Genomic DNA, 22760 nt, shown 5'->3' with positions numbered 1-22760 from the left:
AAGAAATACACTTTGGCACTTCCCCCCCCCCCTTTCCGTCCCCCAGCTGTGCCTGTACAACTCCTAGGTTTGCAGCACAGCCTTGCAGGTGAGAGCATGCCTGCTCCCCAGCACAGCACCTGAGCAAGTCAAAACCCAGGAGCCCAAAAGTGACCTGGGGAAGGACGAGCCAAGTGCGGCACGTGGAGCATCTTACGGCAACTTCTCCACTGATGAAAAAAGGGACTGGGTAACACCTGATGGCTGGGTTCTGGGCAGGGGGACTGTGTTGCTGGCTTGGCCCCCCTTCTTCCACAGAAGCCTCCTTGCCTCTCGCAGCCCTTCCAGCAGGAATTTACCAGCTGCCATATGCCTTGGCCAGTCTGGACCGTTGGGAAGGGGCATGAGGCGAACCAAGCAGCTCACGCCGGCTCTCAGGGCTGGAAAATCCACTTGCTGCTGGGGCTAGTAAGAGCCAAGGGATGCAAAAGGTTCAGCGAGGGTTTATTGCTCTGCCACGGCAGGGGCCGGGAGGGCGGCAGGATTGTCACCCCCAGCCACCTGGCCTGGCCGCTCGTCCCTTCCCCACATGGTCCCCCCGCGGTCCCGCAGCCGGGGCGCTTCACATGTTGGCTCTCTCCCGCTGCAGCCGGGAGTTGTAGGCTCGGGAAACCGTGTTCCAGGCGTCCATGTAGCGGTCCATGCACATGGCGATGCACTTCTGCGGGACAGAGAGCGCTCAGGCCGGGCCCAGGGGCCGCAGGCACCCATTCCCCCACCCCCCGCGCCCACCTGCTCCGAGTTGTCCAGCGCGCCGCCCGGCTTCCCGATGCACTTCCGAAAGCACTTGTCCGTCATGCGCTGAGGGAGACACCATGAGGGGGGCCCGCCGGGACGCCCGGCCCGGCCCCAACGCGCTCCCCCGGGCACCAAGCGGGGCCCAGGCCCGGCCCGGGACAGCCCCGCCGCCGCGGCCCCTCCTCACCTGCAGCAGCTCCTGCGCGTTGGCCACGGCGATCTGCACCTTCACCTGCTCCATGATGAGCCCCGGGTCCAGCTTTCCCCCGCCGCCGCCCCCGGAGCCGAAGTCGGAGCCGAAGTCGGAGCCGAACCCGCTCTCCATGCCGCAGAGTCCCGGCGGGCGGTGGCCCCCACGCTGCCGGCGAAATGGCGGCTGCCCGCGACTACGGCTCCCGGCGTGCCCCGCGGCCGGCCCCGCCTCTCCCAGCGTGCACCGCGCCGCGCTCCCTCACCCGGGGCGGCGGGGGGGGGCCGCCTCAGGGGCCGGGAGGACGTGCCTGCTGCCCGCCGCGCCCAGCGTAGGGCGGGCAGGGGGCGGCCCCTCCGCCTGAGGCGGCCCCGGGCTCCCCGCGCCCGGCCCGGTGCCGGTGGCGCCGCCGCCGGCGGCCCTGAGGCGGCCCCGGCCCCCGTGCTGCCCCGGGCCGCAGCCGCGGCGTGGTGGGTGAGGCACAGCAGGTCCCTGAGCGCTGCCCACAGCACCCGGCCCTGGCACCGGCCTGGCCCCAGGGAGGCGCTGCAGGGCCGCAGCCCCACGGGCATGGGGAGCGGGCTCCCCCCTGAGCCCCCCCGGGAATCCATGCTTCTGGCCTTCGAGGATGGTTCCCTCTGCTCTGGATGACTCAGGTAAGAGGCTGAGACCCTTAACGCCTGCGTTAATTCCACGGTTGTACATCCTCCATTAGTGTAAGCGTGCTGTGGGGCCGGGTGGAAGCAAGCAGGAGCCACACGTCTGTGGGACATTTCCCAGAGGAATATGCGGACAGATCGCTGCTTTGAGCCGGGGTGCTGAGCAGAGCCAGCACTGTGCTCCCCCACACCAGCACAGCCAGCTCTCGGGGTACGGTACGGCATAGAGTCCTCACCGTGGGTCTGCCCACTTGAAAAAGCAGCCGTTCCTGCAGCTCACAGAATTACCAGCTAGTGCTAAAGACAGGGTAGTTGCCTGTGGTACGATTTTACGGTGAGTACAGCCTAGTGAAAAGCAGCGGACAGGCAGCAGAATTAGGCTAGGGCTGAAGGCAGCAGTTCACAGCAATGCTTCTGCCCTCCCGGCTGCTGGGCACCCATCGCTGCTGGGCTCGGTGGCTGCTCTTGCTCTCCAGGATCAGGTAGGCTAAATGGAAACTGCCCCTACAGCACTGCGGACGTGCTGAGCGCTTCAGCTGACCTCCTTCAGGGGCTGTGGAGGTCAGTGAGGTGACAGGAAAGGAAGGGGGCATTCATCTGCTCCAGCGACTGCAGTTCTTCCCTCTGCTTTCGTTGGGAGCAGTGCTATTTGATCAGAGGACAGCGCTTGCCCTGAGCACCCGCATGCAGCTTAAAGCATCCATTTGCTCCTGGAGCACCCACCAATTCAGCTGATCTTTTCAGAGTGTGTACAGGGCATGGTGCCCTATCTACACACAGGGAAGTCCCCTGGGATGAATCACTTCAAAACAGCCTGTGTGGCCTCTGTGTGGGTTAAATGAAAGAAGGAAACAAAAGAAAATGCAAAACATTTATTCGAGTGTGTTGTACAAAAAGGTTCCAGTCATAAAATGTATATTACAAATCATTGAAAAAGACAAGACGTTTGGCATGCATATTCTAAAAAGAAAAAAACCAACCCACTTTGAAATGATAAAGTCTAGATTCATTACATAGTTTTCGTAAGTCCCATTTGAACATTTTCATCATTTTGTCTTTGTATTTCAATTTGCAGCCTTTTCCACAACTCCATGTTTTAAAAACTTGAACCTTCCAAAACCTCATCTGCAGCAGCTGACTGGAGGTAGGTAGTCAGTTAAACTGACCAGTGACCTAGAAACAGAGCTACCTAAATACAGATTGTGTTAAAACAAAACAGAAAATCACAATTCAAGTCACAAGGCATCAGTTATGAAAATAGAGTTCAACTGTATTTTGTGCCCAAATGGAAAGCATTCTGGCTTAAACTTGTTTATCATAGCTCACTGCATTTAATTTTAGTGTAACGATGACTTGGGTAGCTGGAATACACAATAACATCTACCTTAACACAAAATCATCACTTCATTAAAAGCTAACTAGAAAATTTGGAGGTTCAATACAACACATTTACCTGAACTCCAAGTCGAGTCACTGCTCGTGCTATTCTCAACGGAGTCTTTCAATATTAAGCAACCTTTTCACTCTCTAGACCTTAGCATTTCAAGAAAGGCATTATGCTAACAAATAATTGCATGTAAATATGGTCTTGTATTTAAAAAAAAAACAAAAACAAAACACTTTTCAATTATTTTAAACTGGTTTAAAGCTAAGCATATTGAAGGGCAAATAAAAATTCTGTTTCCCAGGCCATTTTAAATGAGAAAAGAAACTCTCCCAACATAATTTGTCTTGACAATCAGCTAAAACAGTGCTTTGAAAAATGCAATCACTATCTCACCTTCCACTCACTGGTTTACAACAAGGCTTTGTCTCCTGCTCACACAGGGTTTGGACCCAACAGTGGCAATAAAATCCAGTATCAAATATGGATATGCCTTTGTTTAGAAGTAAGACTTTCAAAAGAAGGTACAGAAAGAAGGAGAATGGCTTAACAGTGAGGAAGTAAGAGAAGTGGCTACAAGAGATGGAAAACATAGCATGCATGTTTTCATACAGCATGGAATTCTTTCTGATGCACACAAAAGAAACAGATTCTCAAATGTTCTGGGGTGTAGAGAGGATTTCTAAATGCCTCTTCTAACTAACCTCTGTCCAGGTTGCAGTTAAAGGGCCTTTATACAGGATGAGCATTAAAAAGAAAACAGGCGTATAAAACGCAGTAAGATCCCTGAACGGAACGTGAGGTGTCCTGTTGCTCAAGGACAAACATGCACACGAAGTGATCTCCTTTCACAGTACAGTCTGCTTCACGCTGCAATACAGTTCTCATGACTCGTGTAAGCTGCCTGTCTGGCTTTTACGCTACAGGTCGTGGGAAGCAGATGTTTTGTTTTCTTCCTGAGACTTTTGGTTCCTGCTACAAACACAAACTCTGCCAGCAAACTCCAATTTAATGAATAGAAACGGTGCTGAAGCCAAGTGATCAGTGCATCAGTGTAAACTATTGGTTTTGTCAGGGCAGAGCTACAGGCCCCAACTAGCCTAAGTAGACACACTGGGAAATAAAGCTGCACGGCAAAGGAATCACAGCCACTTTACCACTTAGAATAAGTCACTGCAACACAACAGCTAATTAACAAGTATAGAAGCAAAGGAGAAAGAAGTGGCATGAAACGTCAGAGGTTCTCTGTAACCCTGTCTCACTCTGTGGGACACCACATCACCGATGGTTCTGCAGATGGAGGGACTTGTTCTGACACAAGCATTTGCATACAGTACAAACTTCCGAGTAGGTAGTATGCATTTATCATATTTTATATGATACTCTGTTACGATCTACACAGTGAAAAGGCCAACTTAACTATTATGCTGCAGTTACACTGCTATTCCTTTCTGCTCTTAACCACCGAGAATAGTTTCAGATTTTCCCCCCCCTCCCCCCCCTCCAGAATGAAGTTGTTTGCTTATTTTTCTGGAATAAGAAAATCCATATGGGTAGTTACACTCACCTAACTACTCTGATAAAAGTTATACTGGTTAATTTCCCTAATCAGAGAAGTCTTACAATAATTTTTCCCCTGACAAGTCAACTATTTCTCCTTCAAGCTCTACATCAGTATCAGACACTGGAGTAGAAAAGCTGACTATCCTCCAAATTCTTCAAGAGCGGTTCACATACAGGATGATGAAATGGGAAAAGAGGGCAAGGGGACACTGGATTTTATTTGAACAAAAAGCTTTAATTATCATGAAGATGACAAAAACCCTAATCCTTGAAAGACAGGAAAAAAGAAACAATGCTTTTTGGGTTGGTAAAGCCAAAAAGCTCCCCATAGGGAGCACCAGCTCTAAAGGGATAGTTTGTTACGCTGCAGCTCAGCATCAAAAGCAAGAGGAAAGGATGGCATCTAGAGAAGAACGCCCACACAAACAAAAGTACATGGAATACAGTAGTTTTTGTGTGTCTTGTAATCTACAGCTAGGAATTATTTTTAGTAGCCTTTTAGAGAGCACTGTGGTGACACCATCACCCATATTTAGACTGCTGGCATTCAGCTTTTCCCACAGTGTCAGTCACTGCTTTAACAGGAACACCTGTATATACCTAAACATGGTACTGAAGAAGAAACTAAACTGTTTCCAAAGGTGAAAGACACAGTTCCAAATCTAAGGACAAATTCTGCAGACTGTTACTGAAGGGCACAGTGCTCACCACAAAAGATCCACAAGCACCAGTCCTTAAGGCTACAAGAAGACACACTCCCCATACAGTAGCTGTTAAAAAAACTATGGCTCAGGTAGCAAGGGGTTTTTCCTTATTTGAGCTGCCTTTCCTAGCCCATTCTTCACAGGAAAAAAAAAAAAAAGTAGAAAAAAAAAAAATCACAAAAACCACTAACTACACTTACTGCTTTAGTATTTAAGATCACAGAACAGTCTTGAATGTACAGGACAATCTTAAAAGGAGAATAAGCAATCTGTAAACTGGCCAATATAAAAAAAATAAATACAGATCTTTAGGAAAAAAAAGCAAATAGCCCTCAAACATTATGTAAGTCTATTGTAGAAGCTGTGGGTCAGAAAGGGAAATGCTGTCCAGTGGTTGGAAGGTGCACTGCAAAAATACTTTTACATTGATTGCATTAATTTGCCTAGCAACAAATTTAAGAAAAGGTAATTGATAACAGTATGTCTGAGAAACATAATTTCACTAGATACATTTTACAGAGAGATAGACATGATTTACTACATATTTAACCTTCTACTCAAGCAGAGTGGGAAAATTACATTAGAAAAAACGGCCAAGTACATCAATAAAGTTATCCCATTAGTCCAAACAGCCAAATCTTCATACTGCTTTTTTATAATGGATCTTCTGATAATGAATTAAAAACAGAATTCTAAATTTCTATTAGTTTAACTTCAGTAATTCAGTCGTCCCACTCAAATAGAGAAAAGTAGCATCTTTGATTTATTTTTAAATGGCAAAATAAATCCATAAGCTTAAAAAACCCCTTTTGTTCCCACCCTGCTTGCATTACAAAGCCATCAGTCAAAGCCACTAAACTGACTTTCTAGGTTATATCTGTCAGTCACAATACTGTTCAGAGAACATAATGTCCAAAAGCCACCGAAAACATCCAAACCTTGTAGCTTGTTTGATGAGTCTATACTATTCAAATGACAAGATCAGAGTTCAAGAGTGCAGGTAAAAACAGGATTCTATGCTGGCATAAAATGGTATCCAAATTTCGTATCCAAACTAATAACTAGTGGAAAAAAAACATCTGCTTGTACAGTAGTCAGTACATTCTTTGGAGCAGTCAGGTATTTTTCCTAGTGCTTAAAGATGCACCACTGTATAAATACTAACACTTACGAGGAGAGTCAGAGTTATCTCCACAGAAACGCAGCAGAAGAAACCTTAAGCTAAAGGGACACTGTCAGATACAAAATGCATCATACCGAAATAAAAATCACCTACTACTCATACAAAACAGGTTTTTATAAAAAGCATTATTCTCCCTTCACTCCCTAAGACTTGACTTTGAGCACTGCAAGGCTATGCTTATGTCCTGAACAACAGCAGTTCCTTTTAATTATTTTTTTTTAAGTCATTACGCTATTTCTGTACTATTTTGCAAATACTGCTCCTTAAGATATCTGACAGTAACCCTTTGAATACAAGAAGTATGAACAAGCTGCATCTAGCTCCGATTAAAAAAAGTCAACATTTACACAGGATAACCTTTAAAATCCCCAATATTTATCACTGCCAAAAGTAAAAACATTTTTAGCTTCTAAAATCTTATTGTTTAATGCCGAGTATGTCAAAAGCATTAAATCATGATGCTTAACATCCTACATACCGTACATCACAACTTGCATCCGTGATCTAACAAGCTTTCATAAAAACAGTTAAAACTCTGGTTTTGACACTTCCATACCTTCAGATGGTGTATATATTCAGGAAGCAGAACCCATCGTTCTCCTCCTTCTGAAATAAGGATATGGAGCTAAGGTGTTGACAGATGTTTTTACTACTAGGCTGTCAAACCTCAGAGCAGGACAAGGTGCCACGGTCATGAGCCAAGAATGTCGAATCGGCAGCTTCCCTTTGTTACTTCCACTGGTGGAATAGCATTTTAATTAACTTGGGGTCTAATTTCCTAAGCTGGGCACTGCTGAGGATACCAGGCAAGACCCTGCTATTTCTTAAAATAAGGAGGAGACACTACTGTGAATCTCTCCTGGAGCCCTGCAGATGAACACACTTTCTTAACTTTTTTTTTTTTTTTTTTAAATTATACTGGTTATATATGCAATTTTAAGTTTACCATACACTCAAGGAGTCTCATCCCATTTTAGCTAAAAATTTCTTTTCTGCTGCAGGTTTGTACATAAGACTTTAAACTCTGTATGGGGAAAAATATTGTATTCCAATATAGTGTTTCAACAAAGAGGGAAAAATAAATCTATTAAAAATTCTGGCAGTTTTGTTCAGTAAAGGTTTTTTTTTTGATTTTTTTTTATAAAAATGTACCAAGGAGTAAACTTCAAAGAAATCAGATGATGCATATAAAAATAGTTTTCAGTGGCTCTGGAGGGAAAAAAATAGCAAAAATAAAAGGAAATAAATGAAAAAAAGGCAAATAATAGTTTCTTTTTTCTTTCTTCACATCACTGAGCATCCTCTAGAGGTTGTTCTGGGATCCCCCTAAAATAAGACAGACACAGTTGAACTCAGTTCTTGCTAGCTTTTCATACTGTAAATCTAGACTCCGGTTATCAACTCAATTGTTAAATGCATTTTTTTGGTAGTTTAGTGATATTCAGGGAACATCACAACTGTAGAGAAAGCATTGCACACATGTCACAGGCTACTGCCAGGATTAAGACCTGCTACTCTGGTTGTGGTTTTCTATGATGGGTTGATGCGGTTCGTCTCCATCACCAATCAGAAGAACCACTGGAGTTTGAAATAAACTTACAATTTTTCTAGTATCACCTATATGATCTAACTTTCTCCTTTTCACTCTGCCAACTGCTGGTCAGTTATTTCCCAGTACTTAACTAAGGGTTATGAAAACATACAGGTGGTATTATTAAGAAAAAACAAGTTTATTTCAGATGTAGCAGGTATATACTATCAGAAAATAAACCAGTAAGCTAAAGCTTGCAGCAGCAGCAGCACTCCCGCTTGCCTGGTTTTTAGTGGTTATATTTCCCGGTGGTTATATTCTGCTTACAGCAAGAATGCCACACACTTTTTTTGTTTGTTTGGTTTTTACAGAGAAGGAAATACTGGAATGGGAGTAACACTCACTGCTAAAACAAATCTTACTAACCCTAAAAACAGTCTATGCCATTGCAGTGCTGTAAATGCGTGATCTGTCGCATACTTCCATAGAAAACCTGGCATCCTGACCCGACATTAGCCACTGCCTGAGCTCTAACACTATCGATTCAAGCAGCAATGCCTGGAGGAATTGCTCACTTTGTGCTCTTCTCTGTGCACTGCAGTAATGCTGCAGGGTTGCAAGCCATTCTGCCATCGTCCCCTGCAAGCATCCACTGGAAAAATGGACCATGAAGCTCAGAGCTGGCAGAAGTTGAAGGCACCCCCCTACATCTTGCACCTGGTTAATCCAGCCAGTGAGGCACAAGTTAAACATCTGGTCCGCATCTTATTACCTGTTGGTTGAAAAGGTCTTCCTCTCCAAACTCTGCTTCATCCTCTTCCTCTTCATTCTCTCGCACGACTACTGATTTAGTAACACTTCTCACTGCAACTTCCTATACAAAATAACAAACAAGGAAATGGCTAGTAGTCTCTATCTATCTCTTAAATTTTTGCTATACCATCAATATAATACCCCTATTAAATTTTGGAGGGTCTAAAGCAACGTACCCTAGATTTAATATTAGCTATACGAGCAAATACTAGTAATATCCTGCAAACCACAACAGTTCTATCCACTAAAAGGCATGTGATGTAATTTAGCTTCAGGAATTTTCTTTCATTACCTAAGGATTTGAGAGGAAGCAGCCATTTACAGGTGGCCGTTAGTCAATTTTATATAAGCTGAAGTCTTGTATAGAGACCTACTGGAATGCAAGAAACTAAAGTTTCTCAGTATGATTACACAGCGTTAAGAATATTCCTAATTTCTACTAAATATTCTATATCAATTACTTAATTATCAGGACAGTCTTCCAAATCAGGCATGAAAAGGAATTCTAAAACCCCAAGAAGCTTCCTTTACTACTGGATTACTTTTAACACTTCTTAGTAGTAAGAAATTCTTCTGTACTCCTGTGCCCTTGAGATCATATATGCAAATTTCTACTTGTGGAAGTTGTCCTAAACATACACTTTAAGCAGGGATACTGAAGGTATCCACAGTGGGAAGAGACACGGATTTGAACTTTTCTCAGATACTAGTGTAACCAATTCTGTTTGAATACTAAGCCGGTTAGCTTCCTATTTGCACAAACGACCCTCCCTCCTACCTTGTCCTGTGCTGCTGCTCCTGCAGAAAGTGCTTCCACACAATTGCCAGCAAGAAAAGCAGCATGAAACCAGACACACCTGTGGTCTGCTTCACTTTCCTGTTTCTATCAGATGGCTGGGATAATGGCACATTTATGAGTAACAGCCAAAGCACAATACTCCCTTGCAGGAGTCTTCTGCAGGGGTGGTTTTATTTAAAAAAAAAAAAAAAAAAAAAACAAAAAAAAACCCCACCACATTCTGGGCAGATGTAGGACAATGCAGAATGAACAGGAACCTGTGGCAAATGAAAACTTCTGATATACTGCCAACATTGGAAGGACAGCTGTCTTCCTATGTTAAAGTATTTACACTGCACCCCAGAATGTTGTAGGTACTATATAATGCAACTTTGAATTGCCAGCAACACCTATTTGTCGCTTCTAAAAACACATACTCAAATTCCAAACGAAGTCTCTACTAGCAGGGTGTTTTTCTAAAATAGGAGAAAAAAAGTCTATGGATGTAATCAGGATGATGGTCACAGTTTTCCAAAATTTCCCAAAAATCTCAGATACTCACAAGATATTTAATTATTACAGGATCAGAAACTGATTTATTTTAGAAGACAATAGGGGAGATCTTAAAATCAGGATTTTGTCATTGATGTCATCCCCCTAATGAAAGACTTTGGGGGATAACCCAGCCCGCAGCCTTTTCCTACAGCCCCAGCCTACCTCTCCTTCTGAGTTTACGAGGTATGTACGGATATTTCCTCCGGTGCCCCAGCTGCCTTGATTCTTCCACACGAGAACAGAAGGGGGGCTGTGAGATACACCTGCATCTGCACCCCAAATCTAGACAGAAAGACATTCTGTAATTAGCTGTTTATGCACATTTTATTTTTTAATACATTTTTGAATATACCCCCAAATTCTCCTACTCCTCTCTGCAAACTGGTTTTGTTTCTGAATTCCAGTGGCAGTTTTACCCTGCTTTTACCTACACCGTTACTTGTATTAAGATATTATTCTCAGTCTACAAAAAATCCCCACATTTGCCATTTTTCTTAAAAAAAAAAAGTCAAAAAATTATGTTATATTGAAGTCATCACTTTTTTCTGAATATACAAATTTGTCCTACCACCATCTCAATGACTGTACAGAGCCAAGACATAAAATGCAGCTTATAGTGTATCAATTTAATATTTTATATGTATCTGAGCAATTGCTACTTAAGCAGAAATAGCTAGAACCGATTAAAAGAAAGCCTTTTTTTTCTTCTGAAAGAACATCTGTTGCAGACTGAAAATAAAATACAAAACTGTAGAAAAGCAGCTGTTCAACTACAGCCAAGGCTGAGAATGTCTAATCTTAAACTTAACGTCCACTAAGTGGACTGAACGAATGAGTAAATGCTCTGAAATGTTTCTTTTTTCATTAAGAGTTTGAGCAGGATGAGTGCTGCAAACCTGTGCAAAGGTGTTTGAAAACAAAGTCCTTTTGACCCACCCCCCAAAATACCTTTTTCTTCAACTTTCTCTGTGCCCAAAGTGGTCTTAAATACTGAAGTGCTAATAAAGAAACTTGATTTCTGTTCTGCATTTCTATGACTGAAACCCTGCTCCTCTACAGTGAGATCCATGAAACCAGAAGTTATACATCAAATCAGGCTGTACCAAATATCAGATTTACAACTGCCACAGCATCAACAAAAGATTATGTTGTTGACACACTGTAATTATAACTTACTGTTACAGTCTGCCCAGCTCTGAGGACGTATTTAGGAGTAAATTTGTAAGCAATTTCTTCTCCATCTCCGATTTGTCTTTTCAGTCTCCAATTACCCAAAGACTGATCCTAATGGAAAGAGTCATAAGGTTATTTAGGGTGAGCAAAACAGAGCAAATAGGCATTGGAGGTTTCTCTAGGTCTCTGTGTTACTAAAGTAATATGACTATAAGTTTATTTACATGGTTGTTAAGACATCTGCATTCTAACTTGAAAGTATTTTTCTGTACCCTCTACTAAAGTGTAAATCCTCTAAGGTCATTCGGCAAAATCTAAAAAGATGCACATTTTGCACAAAAAAGTTCTGCTAGAGCCAGCAACACTATTTACACGACCAAGGTACCAGCACACGTGTTTAGATATTTGGGACACAAACTGTATTCTCTTCTTGCAGCAAACATTACACTCATGCTAGCACGCTGTAACGTTCAACTTTCAAACGCCCTTGTTAATTATTGCAGGACGCTGCACCTCTAGACCTTGCTCCAACTCTCCAAGTAACTCCACCTACTTGTGCTACAACCCCTGTGTAACAGTTCCATTTAGCTCCTCCTCCTGGTTTTCCAGGAGTTCTGCTGACACTCACCTTATCAGAATTGTTCTTCAGTTGAACATATTTGCCCTCCAGGTCTATCTCTTCTATGCTGATACTTCCTGTAGCCGAAGCTTGCTGGGACATCTGGAAGCTACTGCTACTACTGCTGCCACTAATACTTCCAGTGCCAATTCCACTTGTTCCACTGCCTGAGAGCTCCTCTGCTTCGATGCGTTTTCTCTTGCCTCGGGAAGAGCGCACAAGTGAAGTACTGCTACTGCTGCTGCTGGAGGTAGCCCGAGAGACGGTAACACGGGAGGAGGGACTCGGAGAGAGCTTCAACCTTCACACAAAGAAGCAAGCGTTCTAATTAACTCATCCAGGGAACCACACACAAAGCAATAATGCTATCATATACTCCGTAACCAAACTGCAATACACCCCGAGGCTGGCAGTGGCCTCACTGTGTGCCATAAGGACCCCATGTAAGGGAGGCTGGAAGCTATCCATCCCTGAGGAATTTTCTGGTAGTACGATTATGTGACATGGAAAGCCATACTAACGAGCACAACACAGATCATGTAACCCTTCCTCCAGTGTATCTACTACTAAACATACTATTCTTGGGCCACAGCGCTTAAAACCAGGACAGCACAGAAGTATAAGCAATTAAATAAAAAGAAGAGGTGAATGTCAAACACAGAATGATACATTCCGCTGTACTCCGAGGTCATTATAAAAACCAAAATATACCTAAAGACTGTTCACTTGTAAGTGTTCATACAGCACACTGTGGTGTGAAGCCAGTATGACTTCAGTGAAACAAAAATTGGAAATTTCTGCTGAACTGGTAAAAAAAAAAAACAAGCCTAAGAAATTAAAATAACACCTGCTATTTGTAAGAAAAGAATGTGGAATCTGTACATACCTTTCCTCTTCTCCTTCCAGGAGTTTTCGGTAAGCACTGATCTCCATGTCCAGTGCTAATTTAACATCAAGCAGTTCTTGGTACTCTGTAAGCTGCTGCTGCATCTGGTCCCTCATATCTGTCATTTCCCTCTCCTTTGCATCTAGCATCTTCCTAAACTTTTCCCGCTCACCAGCCATCATTTCCTCCAATTCGTGAATGCGATCTTCTGCAGCACTAGCCTAGGTAGACAGCACAATGGAAAACCCAGTTGGCATCTACGTGGGTACAGTAAGAAAGTTAAAAATTCATCTCCCTCCCCAATGAACATAAAGATTTCTCTCTGTAAAATCCAGAAAACGTGAAGGAACAGAAATGTTAATAAATCCAAACAATACAGTGCTCTGTATTAGAGATGAAAGCGAATTTAGTCCCTTTACCTGTTTCTGAAGGCCAGAGAGCTGGTAGTTGAGAGCTTCTATTCTCATGCGAGCCTCCTTCAACTCCTCTCGAGCTGCACCAGCAGCTTTGTCATTTTGGTCAGAGGACAGTTTGGCGTTCTCCAGCTGGAAAGCAAGTTTTATACAAGTCACTTGGATTGAGTTAGATACCCTGCAAATACCCTTTTGGTAAAAAATAGAAGCTATTTAATCTTAAATAATTTTAAATGGCAATCTGGTAAGTTTATGGTGAGAATTGCTTAACATTAAGGAAATGCCCTAAGGACCAGGAAAATCTATTTCAGTCCTATTCCTATGGAATTTGCTTACGCTATTAAAAAAAAAAGTCTATTAACCCTTGCATCACACAAGCAGCCTTCCACTTTCCAAAAACCAGGTTCATGTGATCATGGTCTCTGCCTGTTTGTTGTAAGAACAATCACACTGTGTCAGAGCAAAGGCTACCTAGTTCATGTCCTGGTCTAACGGGAGACCAAGGTCAATAAAATATTCCACGGGTATTATGTCTCAGCTGGCCATTTACAATTCAGGGACTTCCCAAACCAGAGACAGTATTTTGATGCTTACTGTCTCTCAGTGGATTTTTCAGGCAGGAACTTGCCCCTGCTTTTTGAATTTATGGGGCAAGGACTTTAGCTGTGGATCACTGAAGAACAACCTTACTTTGTTTCTTCCGAGTCTACCACTGGACATTCACTGTCCCTACTTCTGAAAAATAATAAACAATCACTCCTCATTTACCTTTTCTCTGCCATCTATGCTTTTACAGATATCTATGGTAACTTCCCCTTCTCTTGAGACAGGTATCTCGTTTCCCAGGAGAAGTTTTATTTTGAACTTTCTTCATGCAGGACCTCTTTCATACTCTTAATTGCCTTCGTTAGTCTTCTCTGTATTACTCTGTACTACTTTTTCAAGAAGGACTAAGACTACCCACAGCACCCCAGATGACATCCCGCCCCAGAGGCAAAGCAGCGCTTTCGGTTGTATTCTCTGTCCCTAATAGCTGCCAACATGCAATTCGTTTTCAGTTTTTGTTAATTAATTTCACCTAATGAAGTTTGTTCACTCCTAGTGACTACTTTTAGCCAAATCTGACAGAGCAACAACAGAGCTCAAAGCTATTACAAGGGAAATTTCATCAAAGTAGATAGCTAGAAAAAGCATCCTTTTCACACCTTGCAGGTGGAGCTCAACAATTCTGCTACACGCCACAGAATCCACCCAGGAACTAAATTGCCCCAGTCCCAAAAACTGTTCCAAGCAGGACATGATGTTTAGCCACACAGCACAAAGCTTTTATAAAAATCAATCTTCATTAGCTCTGCTGATCACAAGGCTCTGAGTAGGGCAGAAAACACATATAGAGCCTTCTTTAGGCTAAGGGTTTTGAAGGAACTTCAAACCAACTATATACTCCATTACTTGTGAAGTTTTAAATTAGAGAATTATTTAAATGCTGACATTCACTTCCTTACAGTCATGCTGGCATAGTGCCAAATCCTCGAGTTTAGAATGTCTGTTATTTATTGTCAAAGGTCATGATCAGAGCTAGAAGTGAGCTTTTACCCAAGACCCTCTTCATCCTGGAGAAGCTCAGTAGCTAAACTTAGGGAATACAAGGTCAAAGTGGCCTGTTAACAGCTCAGGCTCTCTCTGACAGGGACACATCTTGATCCAGAAATCCAGGGAATGAAGCTCACAGCTAAGCCCGTTTTCCCCTTCGCATTCCAGCTTCACCCATAACAACCACCATCTTTTATATGGGGGGAAAAAGCAGCTTAATTTGTTCATCCCCCTTGTTCAAATCTCATCACTTTTTCATTCTCAAAGTCTGTATTTTGCAGACTCTTTTTTTTTTTTTTCTCCTTACCCTGGATCTTCTGACCATGACAAGTGAATCCAAGTATCTTGTATAAAAACATCATCTGTTCCTAACTTCAGCAAATAATACCAAGACTGCTAACTGTACTTAAGGTTTTTTTTTAGTATCTATTATCTATATTGTTGTTGCCATAAGAAATGGTTAAGTATTTGTAGATCAATATTTCTTATACTGTAAATTATCAAACCAAAGAATTCAAAGGGAATCTCAGTGAAAGGTGGGGGAGATCAGTGTTAGCGGGAACGTAGTTTCTCTGCTGCAAGAGAATTAGAAGTAACTGTATTATTGGCAAGTATTTTCAATAACCAGAAAACTGGCAGCTAATCCCTTCAGGTAGGGCAATGAATAGTAAAACAAACAAAAACCCCAAACATAAACCAAACAAACCTGTAACCAGGAGCTGTACCACTAACAAAGCTACTCCTCCCATGGCCCCAGCGCTGGACGAACTGGCATTTCCTAACTTGGGATTTGCAGAGGTGTGACGGGTACAGCTGACTCCCAGCCACGCTTTGGTGCGGGCAGACTAAGGAGCAGCAGGACTCCATTCCTGGCGTGAATGTGTGAACTGGAGAGCCCCTGGCTCATGCACACAGGAGCGAAGGGGTCTTGAAAAATATTCCAAAGGTACAGAACAAGATACCAGAGCTAAAACAAAGACACATATCTTGTCTATACTGCTGACTAGCAGCCAACTACTTCATTACCACCAGGATGGACCCAGTTTGAGCTCTCCCTGAACCGCAGCTGGACTGCGTGACAGGTGACTCTCCCCTGGAGCAGGGATGTCCCTCAAGGTTAGAGATTCCTTATGTGAGACTACGAGATCCTTCCTTACCCGAGGTGGAGAGAGCCCTTACCCACGACAGATCGGTGGTAAATGACTACGAAATGTTACTAATCCAGGTAGCTACTCGATATTATTATAAACACTGTATGGATAATCCCTTCAGACATAAACCACTGACCAAGCCTGAGACTGAAATTGGATCCAACCCCAACTAGGCTCCAAAAGGAGTTTAGAAGGCAAGGGGGTCCACTCTGAACCTCATGGCTCAACAGGAGGGTTCCTCCTTACTCTTTGCGTCTCTGGTCTCTGTATGAATCATTCTAACTCAATTTTCCTTTGTATGCTCCTTCCGTGCAGTAATTAATAAGGTGAATCTTGCCATCAGACTTATGGAACCCTGTCAAATCACTGTTAAACTTTATTAAATTCCATTGAACTTACTGAACTCTGTTAAATTATTATTTTACCTCAATAAAAAAATATTACAGCTTCTCTCTTTTGAGCGAGTTGCATTCCACTCATGCCAAACAACAGGCAGATAAACCAAAAAAGCCCAAATATTTCTAGAAGTTTAAGCAGCATTCTCCTGGATTAAATTAACTCCTATGTTCACATTTTCCCCTCTACTCCGCTCTTGTGAAACCCCACCTGGAGTACTGGATTCCTCAACACACAAGAGACATGGATGGATCTGTTGGAGCAAGTCCAGAGGCAGCCACAAAAATGATCAAGGGGGCTGGAGCCCCTCTCCTGCGGGGACAGGCTGAGAGAGTTGGGGTTGTTCAGCCTGGAGAAGAGAAGGCTCCGAGGAAACCTTACTGCAGCCTCTGAACACTTAAAGGGGTCTTGTAAGAGAGATGGGGACCAACATTTTAGCAGGGCCTGTTGCGACAGGACAAGGAGCAGTGGTTTTTATAGAAGAGTGTAGACTCAGACTAGATACAAGGAAGAAATTTTTTACAATAAAGTGGTGAAACACTGGCACAGGTGGGTCCAGAGAGGTGGTAAATGCCCCTTTCCCTGAAAACATTCAAGGTCAGGTTGGATGGGGCTCTGAGCAACCTGATCTAGTTGAAGATGTCCATGGCCATTGCAGGGTGGTTGGACTAGATAATCTTTAAAGGTCCCTTCCAACCCAAATTATTCTATAATTTCCAATTTATAAACCGTGACTTTCATCACCAAAGCTGGTCCAATACCTTGCCTGAAGTTTCACTGCCACCACTAAAACCACAACTGCATCTAGTAATTTTCCAATCCAGAACTTAGGTGATTGCAATGTGATAAGGCTTACACACATTTAAGAGTACTGGGACTAGTAAGAACACTGCAAAGGCCACAGTAAGAGTAAAGTGACAATGCAGCCTTAGACACGGAGCCCCTCTCAGTATGTCTGTATGTCGCAAGCTCACTGCATCCAGCCAGAAGCCGGTGTTGAAACGCACCAACCCCCCAAGCCCTCCAACCCATCCCTCCAGCTTCTTAAAGCCCAGGTACCACACCTGGCAGGTCTCCTCCACCATCTCCATTTTGGAGGAGGAACCGGATCTACTGACGTCAAGAAAAAAAAAAAAACAACCTTATAGCAGAAAACATTGTCTGATCAGTTACTGCGTGACATTTGCTATTCCCACTGCATCCTCTGCAGTGAGCAACTGTTCATGTGTTTTCTCACAAACTGGCATTTTTTGACTAAAGCTCTTCCTAGCGATTACCTCTGGCTGGGCCCTCCATGCAAACACATCTGCACACAAATGCCACAAGAGGCATTTGAACACTGGGTCAAAGCTTCCTCAGATTCCAATTACTTGTCCCCTTAAAGACAGTTGGGCTGATGGGAAGGGTTTTATCTCCCTAGCCGGGCTTTCTGTCAGACCGTGCTGTGAGAGCAGCGGTTACCTTAGCCTGATAGGTCTGCTCCAGCTCCATTTTGTACAGTTTGACTTGTTCATCATGTTGATTTCGCAGATCCTCCAGGGCCTGAGTCATTTTGGATTCATACTCCTGTTGGCGACTCGTGTCCACCTCAACCAAACGATGTTCATGTCGTTTTCTTGTTTCCCTTATTTCCTACAGACACACCAAAAAAACACGGACAAATTCCCACATTAGGTTAAATAGTACAAGTAATTACATTCAGACAACAATTAACTATTTCACTACTAATTAGTCAGATACAGGAGCTACAGTACTAAAGGCATTAAGCCTAAGAATTGCTACATGTACTAACAGATGCAAGTTACTGTCCTCATTTAGCAGGATGTAATTCTTAATTGATCGGACTCAAAAATAGGTTTAAAAATATCCATACACATTTTTAAGGAAGGAGCTGTTAAATGCTACAAGAATCAAAACGGAGGGAAAGGGGGAGAAGAAAACATGAATTTTTACATAGCAAAGAGATTGTATATGCTGCACTATAAACCCTTTCCCCTCTCAATATACAACCCAACGTTACAATAGCAGTCAGATAAAAACGAACACCTTTTGCAACCATTAAAGATATTGAAAAAAATAATTAAATTGCATCTTCACATTTCACTTTTAAGCATATACAGATCTCTCTCTTTCTATATACTGGATGACCTCTACTCATTAGGTTTTGATTATGTTAGTAGTAAAGCAGCAACCCAAGCAATCCTGAAGACATGATTTTTTCTGGTCAGAGTCTGTACTGAGAAATGTTCATTTTTAGAGAAGTACAAGTTCTCCGTGCCTAGAACACTGGTCCCAAACTAGCGAGGGGAGACTTACTCATGCACTTATTCATGTTGAGCCCTGCAGAGACCTGGCCAGGCCTGAATGCACGGTATGAGAAAAAAAACAATTTCTCCCTTCAGGGTAGGACAAACCATCGGGGATTGGTTCAGAGTACTGGGAGGAGGCCTGAAGGTAGCAGCACAGCCGTGAGGAGAAACAGCAGACAAAGAAAGCAAGGCTCGCTTTGCATGCTTAAACTGGGGTTACAGCAAGCTAACACAAATTCAGAGCAACTTGGGTAGCCGTTTGGCAGAAATGCTCTACATCTAAAACAAGACTTAGAAACACGCCCTTCTATTCACAGCAACGTGCCCTGGTGTGATCTGGATGAAGCTTTCCCTTCTGTGGTGAATTTTTTATGCCAAAAAAACTAGCAAGCAAAAACAGTCTCTCAGTAACTGTAGGTGATGACCCCTCAAGAGGCCACAAAAATATCATGGGGGACTACAAAGTACCAGGTGAAGGGCTGAGCTGATCTAGCAGCTCATCACCACTAGAATCAGCAGACTTCACTGACCAGCTCCCCATCGTGATGTTCAAACTCCAGCGGAGCTTTGGACCCTTCAACTAAATCAAATGGATTCACTAACCTAAAGGAAACCCATTCCTTTTTTTCTTCCTATATTGAATTGGTCCATACGAGGATCCAAGAGCGCCAGGGATGGCTAAAGGAACAGCCCTGCTTCAGCACAGCAAGCTTTCAGCTTCTGCTGTCTCATTTAGCTTCACCTTTATGCAGCAGCAACACCATTCTCAGAGAGCACAGGTATTCCAAGGCCCTACACCCAAGGGTCTGTCATTTCAGTGACATGCAGCAGTCCAGCTACTCCATGGCATGGAAGAGAGACGATGGCCAGTACAACTCAGGGTGATCTACCTGGCTGGTTTTCTTTCCCCTTCCCACAGCAGTTGGCTCCTACATTAGCTCACCCACCCTTGGCACTTGGCTCTCATGCCAGCTCTACTACTGATTTAGCACGTAACTTCTGCAAAACCTTTAACTATTTTATTACTCCATCCATTTATAGCAAGGATAATACTGATTTTCCCTACCTGGACTAGTCAGTAATTGTCTATAGTAAGTTTGAATAAAACTACATGAACTTCTGACTATGATGAGATGAGGTTGACAATACCTCCTCAAACACATTCTTCCTGAAATCCAGATCCTCTTGCAAGCTCTGGCACCGATTCTCCAGGTCCACACGCATGAGTGTCTCCTTCTCCAACTGCTTCTTAGCCACAGCATGACCATCCTCAGCCTAGAAAAGAATTTTGAAGACAAATACTTATTTTTGTCTGGATCCCTATTTTCCATGCATAATCCCTTTATGGCCTTAATTTGACATCTTTGGGCCGATTATTCACAACAACAAATCTAATGTGAAGACACTGACTTTCCAAAAAAAAAACCCAACAAAAAAAGGAGTGTGTGTATTTGTGAATATTTAAAACAAGCTTTCATGTATGTTATTTAAAACACAGGGTTATTTCAATACAGTATAATAATAGAGTTGAGGATTATTAATTCCTCAAGCACAGCATCTTACATGTTGTTCTTTTTCTTGCTAGCGTAGTCCGACTAGCTATGCCAGCATAAGTCCAAAATTATCCAGGCCCTTATGAAGGACAACATTTAATAACCTGTTAACTCATGAATATAGAAACGCTTACCAGAATTTTTTAAATAAAAGCTTTTGGCTAGCAAAATTTCTAAACACCATGTTGCTTTGCTTGTTTTACAGAGATTTTTCACAACTTAATTCTATATCCAAGAGAGGCAGGCAAAGGTTCAGCAGTAAGCGAGCTGGATCAATGATGTTCAGACTATAAACTAACTGGAAAGAAAAAAAAAAACAAGTTCTACAATACACAGCCTCTCCTGTGCTACAGCAAGGCAGCATTCGCTCCCGTACCTTAGCAAGCTGGGCACGCAAATCAGCCACCTCTGCTTCCAGACTGCGTTTCTCGTTCAGGACAGTGTTGAGTTCTGCTTCACTTCTGTGAAACAGCACTTCAAGATCCTTAATGCGACCCTGAGCCACAGACAAATCTGCATCTTTCTTCTTGTAGCTGAAAAAACCCAAAATTTAACTATATTAATACACACAAAATAAATATATTAATACACACATCTTGAACACGTCTTGGTTATAACTACAGATATTTTGTTATTACACACATTTGATTAGGATTAGTGTACCACTATGTGCTTCCTAGAGTAACCTGCAAATGCAGCTAATAAAAGTAATAAAAAACACCTCTTAAAACTCACAGCTTGTACTAGTGTTGTAAATGCACTGCCTAATGAAGAACACGCATCATGGACAGAAGGCAACTCTGACAGCTAAGAAATAACAAAAAAGCTGCTTTACACACAAGGCGTAAAGAGGATTTTTCCATCTCAGTGCTACACAGCACATTTAACTGCTCACATCCATCACTTTGGACTACAGCCCCTGAGAAGCAGAGCACCTGCATCTCCCAAAGTGGCCTACGAGCATCCCCAGTGTTTTGTATTTTATGTGGCCAAGCCCACTCCCTAGGATGTATTCCCACACAAAGTAGTAAAGCGATCCACTGTGGAAACGTGGGGACCTTTCAGGAGTAAACCAGTGTTTCTTCAGCAGTATTCATTACAAGCAAAGCAACTCTGGTCACTTCAAATGTGATTATTTGAGCTGTTATATCTAAGTCACAGAAATCATCAAGGTCATCTTCCTTGTGCCCACCAAGTATTTATCTGCCTTCCCCTCTAACACACCAACTTTTGCAGCTTCTCTAGCTGTGCATCATTACATTATTAGGAAGTGTTTTGTTATGTGAAGTAGTCCTTCCCTGCTGCAGTTAAAAGCTGGCTATTCTAGCCTCACACCACTTAAGAATGCAGGGAACAGCTTCTTGTCTTTTTCTTTTAAACCATCTTAGAGTTCATTTTTCTCCTTCCCTTTCCTCAGCCTTCTCTTCTGTACATCTGTAGTTTTCAGCCTGTGGTCAGCGAGCTGCTTTTAAAGGCCCACAGAAATAACTTTGCAGAGGAGTCCTGCTACCTATAGGCTTTAAAAGGTTCTGTATTTGGTCTGCAACTCCCAAACACGGAAAAACCATTACATCTGCAAAGGAAAAAAAAAAGCTGAAAAGCACTGCTCTGGATTATAAACACCTCACTCCCCAGCCCAAATCCTGAGTCTTGGTTCCCAAAATTCTGACCCCTTGGTCTTCTTGAATTCCTGATTTGCTCCTAACTCTTAACAAAATGCAATACTGAGAATTATTTTTACAAAAATCCTGCTTTGTGGAGTATTGGTATGTACTATAGACAGACAGGATTTCTTTACATGCTCCAGCACAATGTGCATCCTTTTCTAACTACAGAGTAAGTCGACACACTTTCACGATACGCTCTAGATACGGGGCTCGTGTTCCCTCTACATTCGTTGGTGTAGATCTCTGAACTTGAATTAACTGTAACCAATTTTTCTTAATCATTGATCCAATCTGTCACTGCAAATCCTGTTCTGCAACATATGTGTGGTGTCTTCAAGCTCAGCAACTTGCAGGAGACATATAGACAAAACACAACTTCTGCTTATAAGACAGCTATCGAGCAGCAACCGGAGTCTCCAGAACAGACTCTCCAGACACATGCCCTGACCACATGTGTCACATACTAAAACAAGCCCCTCTGCGTGTGTCACAATCAGATCTGGAAACCCTCTGTCTGTGCAGTACCTAAAGGGCACATCCCACTTCAACACGGAGTAGGAAATGCAGCGTATGTTTACACAGCCCATAGCTTCCCCCCAGCTTGCAGCATGCAAGTATTCCCAGCGGGACGGGAATGAACACAAGTGTTCAATGTACAGCTTGACAAAGCACCATAAATAATTCCTGACAGCAAAAAGTAACTCCTGCTCCTTCACGAGCACTGCCACTGGAAGACAATCCAAGCTGCTTTCATTCACATTTTTATTTGCATTTATCATTTCAGCCTGGTTTATTGTCTTCACAGGAAAATCGACAGAAGGCTTTACAAAAGTGCAACCTGCTTTTGCGGGTCTCTGAGGAGT

General features: G+C 43.0%; 2 protein-coding genes across 2 annotated transcripts in view; both read right to left on the bottom strand.

Moving 5' to 3' along the window:
* Positions 1-462: 462 nt before the first annotated feature.
* TIMM13 (translocase of inner mitochondrial membrane 13) lies at positions 463-1179 on the bottom strand. Its single transcript, XM_040589216.1, has 3 exons — positions 965-1179; positions 772-840; positions 463-700 (listed from the first exon to the last, which is right to left on the bottom strand). The coding sequence occupies exons 1-3, from the start codon at positions 1100-1102 to the stop codon at positions 602-604; spliced, it is 306 nt and encodes a 101-aa protein (XP_040445150.1). The 5' UTR covers positions 1103-1179; the 3' UTR covers positions 463-601.
* Positions 1180-4504: 3325 nt separating this feature from the next.
* Positions 4505-22760, bottom strand: part of LMNB2 (lamin B2) — a 30791-nt gene continuing 12535 nt past the window's right edge. Inside the window, exons 3-12 of the mRNA XM_040589165.1 lie at positions 20607-20763; positions 19827-19952; positions 17830-18000; positions 13235-13360; positions 12816-13036; positions 11939-12230; positions 11314-11421; positions 10300-10419; positions 8764-8865; positions 4505-7786 (exon numbers count right to left, since the gene is read on the bottom strand). Of these exons, the coding sequence (XP_040445099.1) occupies positions 7745-7786; positions 8764-8865; positions 10300-10419; positions 11314-11421; positions 11939-12230; positions 12816-13036; positions 13235-13360; positions 17830-18000; positions 19827-19952; positions 20607-20763 (1465 nt within the window). The 3' untranslated portion in view covers positions 4505-7744. The remainder of the gene's footprint in view (positions 7787-8763; positions 8866-10299; positions 10420-11313; positions 11422-11938; positions 12231-12815; positions 13037-13234; positions 13361-17829; positions 18001-19826; positions 19953-20606; positions 20764-22760) is intronic.

This window comes from Falco naumanni, chromosome 4, assembly GCF_017639655.2.
Source record: "Falco naumanni isolate bFalNau1 chromosome 4, bFalNau1.pat, whole genome shotgun sequence".
In the NCBI taxonomy this organism is placed as follows: Eukaryota; Metazoa; Chordata; class Aves; order Falconiformes; family Falconidae; genus Falco; species Falco naumanni.
Note: the sequence above shows the minus strand (reverse complement) of the source record. Positions and strands in the feature narration are given on the sequence as shown.